This window comes from Sphaeramia orbicularis, chromosome 9, assembly GCF_902148855.1.
Source record: "Sphaeramia orbicularis chromosome 9, fSphaOr1.1, whole genome shotgun sequence".
Taxonomy (NCBI): Eukaryota; Metazoa; Chordata; class Actinopteri; order Kurtiformes; family Apogonidae; genus Sphaeramia; species Sphaeramia orbicularis.
Genome location: NC_043965.1, coordinates 27,176,480 through 27,187,957, shown reverse-complemented (window position 1 = coordinate 27,187,957; position 11,478 = coordinate 27,176,480). Strand labels below are relative to the sequence as shown.

At 37.8% G+C, this 11,478-nt stretch overlaps 1 protein-coding gene across 1 annotated transcript; it reads left to right on the top strand.

Annotated features, from left to right (window-relative positions):
- The first annotated feature begins 1,872 nt into the window (after window positions 1–1,872).
- On the top strand, window positions 1,873–10,220 carry tent2 (terminal nucleotidyltransferase 2). Its single transcript, XM_030144209.1, is given in 16 exon segments — window positions 1,873–1,985; window positions 2,084–2,212; window positions 2,589–2,658; window positions 2,769–2,845; window positions 2,939–3,013; window positions 3,015–3,052; window positions 3,316–3,404; window positions 3,535–3,592; window positions 3,905–3,971; window positions 4,067–4,143; window positions 4,258–4,386; window positions 6,372–6,415; window positions 6,518–6,654; window positions 8,706–8,795; window positions 8,875–8,956; window positions 9,040–10,220. Coding segments are annotated over 16 exon segments (1,362 nt in total). The 3' UTR covers window positions 9,127–10,220.
- The last annotated feature ends 1,258 nt before the right edge of the window (window positions 10,221–11,478 follow it).

Sequence of the window (11,478 nt, the reverse complement as noted above, 5' to 3'; positions counted from 1 at the left end):
AGCCCAAATGAATCCACCCAAATAAATGCAACCTTTCATAACAATAAAGGCCTATATACAAGTTAATATTTTATTTTCTCTTGAGGATTACTATATGTTTATCGCCATATTTTTTTTGTTTGTTGTTTTTGTTTGTTGTTTTTGTTTGTTTTTTTTCTTTTAACCCAGAAACACCCAAACAGCTACTAACATCCAAAAGCATCTACTAATATAAACTCTTTAATAACTTTTGCATCACTAAACCTATAAATATGTTGAAATAATTGATGTAAAACACAGCTTGTCATCTTTTCATGGTCATCAGATATGACCCATTTGGATGTTCAGAAGCTTCGTAGTCAACATGGAAACACTGTCATCTATTACTACATTCATTCACCAGTAAAACCCATGGAGTCCAGCAATGACAGCGGATGGAGACGCTTGTTTCTATGTTCAGTTATTGATGTCTTTGTTGTAAAAGTCACTTTTTTTTTTTTTTTTTCAGTTTTCTGTCTTTTTAATATAATATCCCTCAACTTTAATCTGAGCTTTTATGAACATCTACATGATCAGTAAATAAAATATAGGAAAACACCTGATTTTCATAAACTAAAAAAAAACACACAAAATGCAGAGGATAATATTGTAATAAATGGTGATAAATCACTTCAGAAGGGTTAGATAGAGAAAAAAAAATTCATTTAGATCCGGGGTGTCAAACTCACATTAGTTCAGGGGCCACATCAAGCTACATTTGATCTGAAGTGGGCTGGATCAGTAAAATAATAAAATAATAATATATAAATAATGTCAAGTCCAAACTTTCCTCTATGTTTTAGAGCTGAAAAAGTTAAATTATGCAATGAAAATATTTACATCTACCAACTATCCTTTAAAACAGTGTGAATAACATGAACAAATTGAAATTTCTTAAGAAAACGAAGTTCAGTTTTAACAATATTAGTTATAACAATAACGTACAGATCACAGTGGATCAAAAGATACACAAAACATTTAATAACAGGCAGAACATTGTTAAATTTGCACTTCAGACATTTCAAAATGTGCATATTTGTTCAGGTTATTTTTGCTTTTGTGAAGTGATAGTTTGCTTTAGTGTAAATACAGTAAAATGACTTCAAAATATTTACATTTACAAAGAGAAAAAAATCGGAGTTGAGAGTATAGGTTATTATGACAGTATTTTACTGATCCGACCCACTTGAGATTAATTGGTCTGTATGTGGGAACCTAAACTAAAATGATTCAAATCTTCAGTGTAATTTTTGCATTTCACAAATTCATCCCACGGACCAGACTGGACTTTTGGCGGGTCGGGTCGCATGTTTGAGGACCTCTAAATCGTAGAGGCTGCCACAGAAGTCCTACTGGGTCTTAATGGGTTAAAGAGACCGTGACACTGTCCTTTTTAAATCGCGTCCATTACGTCAGAGTGTCAAAGCGGAAGTGCGCGGCAGGAAACTATACCACAGATTAGCATTCTCAGTTTTTGTTTACATGTGAAATTGTTGTTTGGTGAGCTCAACAGAGTATGATATCACTTTTTACGTTAGGAAACATTGACACCTGTCTGGCAGATTTACTCTTTACACAGACACACATTTCATTTCGTGACGCAGGTGTTTAAAGCAGCTAGCTAAATACAGTTTAACGCAAGCTAACTCCAGTTAGCCTGCTCTGTTGGCCGAGCACTGGTAAGTTTCGAATTTCATCTGGAACTAGTTGGGGGAGTTTATGACTGTTGCGCGATTATTGTATATACTGGTAAATGTCGTTGTTCGTCAATTATTATTGTCTCCACCTGTCGTTGTGCCACTTTTTCAGGAACGTTGGCGGAGTTGATGCTTGACCTCCGTACAAACTCGCAGCATGTTACCCCGCAGCACTGCATCATGGGGCCGGTCAGCCCCCGGTAACGGCCCGAACCCCCCCGCACCCATTAGTTATAATTACAACCACCAACGGCCGTCACACGGCGACAGGTAAGACCAACATCAGTGGAGTAACGTTGAAGTCAAGTTAAACATGGTTATCTCGTTGTGTCTCATGTACAATAATAATGTTCATGTGTGTTTTGTAGCTTATATGGACCTGGACTAGAGAGGCTGCCTGCATATGAGTGGAAGCCCATGCCACCGTCTCCGGTGCCCTCTCCCTCTCTTCCTCCTCCTCCTCCTCCTCACATACGTGCCATGCTCAATGGGCGCAAGTACGTAGTTTTACCATTTATATATTGTCAAGTAGTCTGTCATTCTACTGCTTGCTTCAAATATGATGGAGAAAATTCCCCTACTGATAATTACTCAAGTCTTTACGAGGTTGTTTTTTTTTTTCTTGGTCGTTCTCTGTTCAACTGGACTAACTGGTTTAGCTCTTTTGAAAATGTTTAGTCTCTCATCCAAGAGACTTCTTCAGTTCTAATGACTGATGGGGGAAACTGGACTTATAACCCTGCAGGGGCAGGTTTACGTTTTCAGAAGATCTAAACCAGTCCAGTTGAACCGAGAAGAACTACCAAGAAGAATGATGACCTGAGCAAATGAGAACCTACACAGACATGAGATTGTTTTATCATTTCTCTTCAGGAGACAAGCTGATGACTACAGCCCCCATCTTGTGAAGCGCCAGCGTTTTGATTCTGCCTCCCACACACCTGTTGGTGCCCCTTTAATTCAGCTCCCTCTTTCTTCTCACCGAAGTCCTGAACAAACAGTAGCAGGGACATCCAGGCCATCCTACACTAGTTCTGCTCAATCTTATCCCAGCACACCCACCAGCCCCATCCTCAGGTTCCTGCTAACCTGAAAGATCCAGCAGCTTACAGGCCTACGCTCAAGACAAGGTATAGTCAGATGGACTTAACCTGCAGCTGACAGGCTGACTATGTGTGTAGGTATATATTGTTTAATGTTAGTTACATATTTTATGTCTTAAGCTGGAGTACCCAGATTGTGGAGCTGTTTGAGGCATGCCAGCAGCAGTCTTCTGATTTGACACGAAGGAAGTGTGCCGAACTCGCTGCAGAGAGACATACAGCTTTACTATCCAGGTGGGTATGAAATTTGCAATCACAACATAGGAGAAAAAAATCATTTGTGGGGAAATGTGTTGTGGAACTGAGCAGGTGCAAGGAACCTCCAGGACAACCTTGAACCTTTGGTGCTGATTGAAGAGCAGGTGACTGCTGGAACTGGTGGTGATTAGTTTGGTTATAGACACATCACATACATCTATAAGATCTCTTGGAACTGTGAGCTGGTGAACTGTGCCATTGAGTCACCTATGCTAACCAGTTATTTGTTTCTCTCTCAGATGCAAGACTTTACTTGACTGGATCGTCTATGAATGGTTTGGGCTGCCGGAGTAGCGATGCAGATATGTGTCTTGTCATGAGTAGAAATGTGAGTATCTCTAACTCTGCCCTGAATGTGTCTTGTTTGTGTTTACAGAACGTAAAATGTGCAATCAAAGATATCCACCTACTCTAAAACGTCTGTATTTTTGTATTGTTTTTTTTTTTTTTTTTTATAGAGAAGAGGTGATGCAATTCATATACTTTCTACCCTCCAAAGGTTATTCAGATCCCTCTGTGAGTAATTATAAAATCCACCTGTTATCATTTCACTCTGCCACCCATTTTTGAAAACCTTTGCTCCAAATTATTACTTTTCATATAATTTTGACCATTTTTTGTACAGGGTTGTTTTATCCAAGTCAAATTAAGGACCAGAACAAATGTGGCTTCTGAGCAGTGGGTTTTTACTTCCAGACTTCTTTGTTATGTTTATGTCCATAGATTCCCATTAGAGGGAGCCATTTCCCAGTGTATGAGTATTTTCAGGCTGATAGGAAAGTAAACGAAAACTAACATGAATATCATGATGTTGGTTTTGATCCATAGCGTATGTGGACAATCCTCAACTAATCAGAGCCAAGGTGCCGATTCTCAGGTTCAGAGAGAAGGGCAGGTAGGAGCAAAACATTTGTTGAGGCCGTTTTGTAACACCAGCAGATCAGGAATAAATAACAATTAATCTGTCATCTTTGTTACTCCCCCTTAAAGTGATCTGGAGTTTGACCTGAATATCAACAACACAGTGGGAATCAGAAATACATTCCTTCTAAGGAGTTATGCCTACGGTGTGTGCAAACAAAATAGTTTATTTTCCTTATTAGTTCACCTATATACAGATTCAGTTACTGTATTTCAAAAGAACCTTTTATGAACAGTTTTACTTATATGGTCTCTCACAGCCGATCTCAGGATAAGACCCATCATCCTTGTAATCAAGAAATGGGCACGGCACAGTCAAATCAACGACGCCAGTAAAGGGACGTTAAGCAGCTACACACTAGTGCTCATGGTGCTGCACTACCTCCAGAGTGAGTACAAACACACTGTCTCTCACACACAAAGCCTGCACCACAAAACTGACCTGACTGACTATTTCATAGAATCATCAGGAATTATTAACATTCACCTGTCTAAAAACATCTGGTTGAAACTAACAGACATGTCATATATCATCACTACTTCCATGAACTTTTCTAACATTTTAGGGTTTGACTGGTGCTTCATTAACAACATCTAATTTTCCACATGTTTATCTTGTACTTCACTACTAGTACTTTTAATATTCCAAACACCACACTTCATTTAGCAGTTATCAACATTAAAGGGTTATGTATAGAGTTGATATTCCAAACACCATCAGTAGGGGAAAGTCAAGTACACATTTACAGCTACCAAAACCACCAATGAATCAGCACTATGTATTCACAGACTGAATCACCCGCTGCATAAAGTGTGAGGCTCATTGTTTGATGCTACACATATCTGTACTATGTTATTATCAAGTTTTTACCTTCAAATAAGAAAACTTGTAGCTTGTTATGTTGACTGAGTCACAATAACACTGTCTTAACCCATAAAGACCAAATATCCACTGGTGACCAAAATCATCCACTGATCTGCAATGTTTAATAACTTTGAACCACTAAACCTATCAATATGTTGAATTAATTCAGGTAAAATGCAGTTTGTCATTTTTTCATGGTCATCAGATATGGCCCATTTGGATTTTCAGAGGCTGCGCAGTGAACATGGAAACACTGTCATCTTCTACAACATGGATTCAACAGTAAAACCTATGGAGTTGGATCAATGACAGTGGATGGACACACTTGTCTTTATATTCAGTTAGCAATATCTTTGCAGAAAATTTTTTTTCTGTTTTGATACAAGTAATTTTGAATTTACTCTGGGTTTTCATGAGCATCTACATGATCTGTGAGTTAAATATAGGAAGATACATTGATTACATCAAAAAATGCAAAATACAGAGGATAATATTATTTTAAAAAATTGGTGATAAATCAGTTAAGAAGGGTAGAAATAGAGAAAAATCATTTGGAACAGCCACAAAAGTAGCACTGGACCTTTTATAGGTAAAATTGTTTGGTACATTACTGTGATTACCAGTAGTTTACACTATATCTCTATTAGCTTAGGTCTGACATAAAACGGCCACAGTAAAACCACAAATCACCACTGTTTTCCATATGATTTCTGTTATCCATAGCTGCACTAAAGACCTGTTTTGAATCATCCAAACAAGTCAGAACTGTCACAGTTTAGTCTCAACCATGGATCAATAAATGGCAACTTAGCAAGGATAATAACATCACATAATAACTTTATACCTTCATAAACCTCATGATCGAACTCACCCATATAGAAGAAGCGTCAAACTCCATTCTATTCGTTTAGAGCTGTGTCCAGTGGGGAAAACTACAGTGCTTCTAGCGTTTATCACTTTCTTTGGCTTTAAAACTTGTCCCTTTGTTGTTCTCATCCCATCTCATCAGTTTCTGATTTCTGGTTTGGTCAAAGGTTCCATGGTGTTAGTTTTCCTCACAGAGGGAGAACTGCATGACTCAGTACTCGTTCTAATGGTCTTGTAAATTTGCTTGTACACATGTCAATACATTCAGTTCATATCTCTACAAATCAATACATTGGCATCTTTGGTGTAACACTTATAACTCTTTAGTGAGAACATTGTGATGATTATTTTTCAGTAGAACATTTGCAGTAGAAATAGTACATATTGCTCCTTTATTGCCTGGTGTTTAAAGCTAATAAATGGCTTTTGTTCATTAAATAGAATAGAATTTATCATCATTGTGCAGTAAGATGCAATGAAATTGTAGTGTGTAAGCTGTAACATAAGGTGTACTTTAATAATTAAACTACTGTTATGCTTGCAATGTAGGACTCAGCTTAAAAGCACCCACAAAAATGTTGTTTATTTGGTTATTATTGACTAGAATTGTTAATATCAACTGGAAATATTTTGTCTTTACAGCTCTAAATGAACCCGTTCTTCCTTCTCTACAAAAGGACTACCCAGTAAGTCTCTCTGTCTCAAACATGGCATAAAATCTGTTTTACAAGGCACTTGTCTAAGAAGCATTTTTGAGTCTATGTCCTTCTTTCTGTCATTGTTTCCAGGAGTGCTTTAGTCCCTTTATGGAACTTGACCTGGTGCCAGAGGGATCCAAACACATCCCACCCTACATCTCAAGAAACCAGTCCTCTCTGGGAGACCTCTTACTGGGCTTTCTCAAATACTATGCCATAGACTTCAGGTATCTCCCGAGCACCAGTCATTACTCAGTGTAGGGTTTCAGATGAATCTCAGGTCCTTTTCCTTCCCATTCCTCTTCCTCTTGCCCCCCCTTGCCCCTAGCTCTCCTCTTCTTCTCTAAACCACATCATCTTCTCTGGTTTCATGTTTCTGGCTGAAGGACAGTAGCAGGTGGGACCTTTGCCCTTACAGAGCACTAACGTTGACATACCATAATCCCTGGTGTGCAGGATGTGTGTTAGCGTGCCATGTTGAAGCTGTGAGGTTAAAAAGCCTGAACTAAAACATGTATATCACACACACCACTTTGATTTGTTTCACTGACAAATTTGGGAGCATTTTACATGTCACATATTTTGACTGATTTTCTCTTAACATTTTCCAAAAACTTTCAGTGGCAAAGACTTTTAAAAAATATTTAGTACATATTTGATTCCATCCTCACAAGCATTTGTTTTATCCAGCTTTTGTCAGTTGACTCAAACACTTCAAACACTGAACTCCAGCATGGGGAATAGTTTGCCTATTTACCTGGACTTTGATCAGTTTAAGGAAGCTCAGACATTAAGTTTTAATGACTAAACACTAACCCCAATTGTAAAATTTGCCATAGTATCATATGATTGTCTCTAAATTAAACTTAAACCAAAATAAAGTGGTACGTGTAAGTTTGTATGTTTTAAGCTGCTCTGCAAATTGGTCCATGCGTGTAGTTAATTTGCTACTACTTTTTGTTTGTTTTTATAGATCTTTTAATTAAACATTTTCTTTTACAAAACACATAACACAGCAAACATCACATCACTATAAGAATCAGATCAAGCTCAGTAGTCATACATATGCAGCGTCAAAGAAGTCTCTGAGTGGTTGCCATGTGTGATAAAATATCATTAGTTTCCCCTTCAGTAAAAATCTTATTTTTTCTAACATCTTATAATGAAGCTGAATAGGCTAGGGGGTTTTGGTTTCCATTTTAACAGAATTAGTCTACATGCTAGTACCGTCACAAAATGTATCATTAAAATGAGTGTCTGAAAATTCTACAGTCACCAGCTTGTTGAATTTAGGCATTAGTTGACGTTACATGTCAACTAATTCTGTTTAAATGGAAATAAAAAATGCTCCCAGCCTATTCAACTTTATTACAAGATATAATTAAACATTTACAGCTAGAAAAAATTGTTTTCACTGAGTGAGAAATTGGAAATATTGTATCAAACATGGCAACCATTCATGGACTACTTTTAAGATGTTTCTCAAAGTCAAGCTCCAGCATGATATGCCCCAGAGCACTGCTCCTTTGTCTAGGATCCTTCCATTGACAGAATCCTTCCTTTGGAGAAATTTCAAAGATGATTCTCTGGATCCTCTGTGATCCTCTGCACTGTTTAGTCCCCCACAATCCCCTGCACGAGTCTTTTGAAAATACTACTGAATGAAAAAAGGCAATGCAAGTTTATTTACATTACTTACTGTGTATTTCGTACACCAATGCAATTCAACATGTCTGTAATAAGTAGAAAATTCAGAGGAAAACAAACTCATAAAAGACAGACATTTAGAAGAGAAGAATACACAGAATACGTCAAATCATAAGAGTAATATGATGAAAGAATGATTGAAATGATTACTTTTAGGTGCCATACTCCAAACAGTAAGTTATGCATGAAAAGAGAATGGTTTTTACATTAAAATACCTACATTTGCCGTAAAGTTAAGCTAAGTTTGCTTGATGTTGCAGCAGAAGAAATAAACACAACTTGACCTTTAGTTTAGTTTCTGCTAATTATTACTGTTGTGTGCATCAGTGTGTTACTGAACTGCTGTTTGGGGACATTTCCTGCTGTTTCTACACTGTTCTATTCATGACTTTATTGATCACTAGGATGGATTTATGCTTGACTTTCGAAGGATGTAGTGACGACCAAGGAAGGATCCTTGACTTTGATAAACAGCCTCAGTCTATTTTCCACTGTTTTTTTTGCAAAGTAACAAAAGTTTGGATTTCTTCAATGTTGTGGTAGAAACAGTTTTGTTTTTTGTGTCACACAGATGGGATAGTCATGTAATCTCAGTCCGAGAGGCCAGAGCTCTGCCAAAGAACAATTCCCACCTGTGGAGAAACAAGTACATATGTGTGGAGGTAAACAGTCGATGCACGTATTATAATAGTGTAAGAATGTCTATGATGCTGCTTTTTCATTCAGCATTTCTATGTTTCAGAGCCATTCGAAAACAATAATGTCGCCAGAGCTGTTCACGAGAAGAGCAAATTTGAGACCATTAAATTTCAGTTTGCTGAGGTACACAACAAACCTGATGAGAGGTGCTTTTTTCTCCCTGCTCTGAGTTATTCCTAATCCTCCTGCGTCTCCTCTTTGAATAGTCATATCGCAAACTAGAGCAGAAGAAGGACCTGGACTCCATCCTCCCGGTCAGAACCGTCATTAATGAGGAATCATCAAGGAGATAAAGGGATTCCTCCGATTAGACAAGCTGACCAGAGTCTTCTACCTCAAGACAGCCCTGAGCCCAGACATGACGTGAGACCTTTAGGATGGATGAGCTGAAAGAGGAACGCCGCTGCCTCCTGATGTCACATCCTCTCAGCCTCTGGGACTCTGAACTCTCTGGCTGTCACTCAGAACCGCTTTGTCTTGTAGCTGTTCATGTTAAACATACAGTGCTCACTGTCAAATGCTTTTGCTGCCTTTGTTCAATTTATTTAAGTGAAAATACTGCAGTCGGGAGTGGAGGGAAGAAATGTTTTATTTGTCAAGTGAGGACTCTGAGATGAAAAGTCACTTTAACTGGTGACTAAAGGAGGATAATTATGCTCCGTGTTATTGGATTCTTGGAGGGTAAAGTAAGCAAGGACACAATATAATACAAACTGCTTCTATTGAAATGTAGAAAGTAACAGGCTTTAGATTTGCTGGTATCAGCCAAATTTATCTCGTCTAATCTGAGTTTTATGTACATCCATTTTGAAGGGCCCATGCTGCAGTGTCATTGTCCTTTTGGCATAAGTCAGTTAGTTACTGCACTATGTACATGTGTGTGTATATATAATGTACTAAGCCTGTTTGGACCAACTTGCAACATCAAAGCCTTTTTTTTTCTATTTTTCTAGGTCAGTAGTGACGTTATTGTGGGTTAAACACTACGGACACTTTGTTTTCTACGGCTGCATATAAGGCCCTCTCCTTTTTCATTCTCTCCACGTTTATGTTTTAGCTCTGGGATTGAGTGACATTAATGTTCTGATGTGCTTATTAGAGGGGTGCAAAAAAGGTCAACTCTGAACATCTTTCCTTACTCATTGTTCCTAGTGTGTTATTTTCCCTTGACTAGTGCCAAGATTATTCTCATTTTAGGTGCTAAGGCCAGCACCTGCTTGATTAATTTGGCTGAAAAAATGATGTATTATTTGCATTCACTTAATACACAGAGTTATTTAAATCAGACTTGAGTATGAATTTCTTTTTCCTTTGCCCTTTTTGTACATTTTGTACAGTACTGATTCTTAAATCTGTATTGAAAGAAATTAAATCTTTTGAAGATGTACACTTAGTTTTACTTTTGATGTTTGGGTTTCATGTGATGACATTCAATTCAAAACACTTCATTTGTACCGGGGGAGGCAATTTAATGGCACATACGAGCTCCATGACATGATAACAAGACACTTTTATACAACCAAAAAATGTGGAGAATAAACTATATACAGAGTAACTGTACAACAAATATTAACAAAACAGCCATACATATTTTAAAAGATTGAACTGTCCATAGAGGATGTTAACATGACTATATGGATAAAGTGCAGACAGGATAAAATGCAAACAGTTGTGTATTACAGGAAATTGTATATTTACAATGTTATTTTGGAGGTAGTAGTGAATAAATTAATCAATAGCACATTGGAACTGCGGTGAAAACGATGAAAAAAATTATACCGCAAACGAGATAGCCTGAATCCCACCTGTTTTGGCAAAATCTGATGATAAAAAAAAGTCAAACTAAATCAGTGTCATATATTTTTAGTTTTTACAGCCCCGGATTTATTGATTAATTCCTTTTAGTTGGATGTGTTCAATAGTTCAGTTTGGTTAGTTTATAACCCATATCATAAGTAACCCATGGTAAGGGCTGATTAATCAGCTATTGCCTTTTTCCTGCTCAAATCAGTGTAACCTATCAAGGTTACACTGAACAGCATCAATTCAGTTTTATTTGTAGAGCCCAATATCACAACAAGGTTGCCTCACAGGGCGTTTCAGAAGATATGAAAATAAGCAACAGTCAAACAGTTGATTAAGCAAATGGATTAATGTCTTGGGCATCCCCCGACTTTAGACCCTCCTTCTCAGCAAAGAAAAGCTCCAAACAAACCACCGGAAAAAGAAACTCCGGGGTGAACCACAGTGAAGGACAGATCCACTCCCATGGACGGACAGGCTGTAGATGTGACCAGGATTAATGGACGTGATGTAATTCCAGTCTGTAAGGATGCAGTAGGATGGGGGCACATGAGGGGGTCCATCCAGACAGGTGAACAACATTATGACTACTCACAGGTGAAATGGTAATAGTACTGATCATTTTGCTGCAGTACTTCCTGTCACTGGGTTGGAATTTTTTTTTTGGCAGTAAGTGAACATTTAGTCCTGTGTGTCATGTTGGAAGCTGCAAAATCAGATATCAGGATCAGTGTAAGGATCTGAGCAATTTTAATAAGGACCAAGTTGTGATGGTAATGACTGTCAGAGCATCTTCAAAACTGCAGGTGTTGTTGGGGTGTTCCTGGTCTACAGTAGTCAGT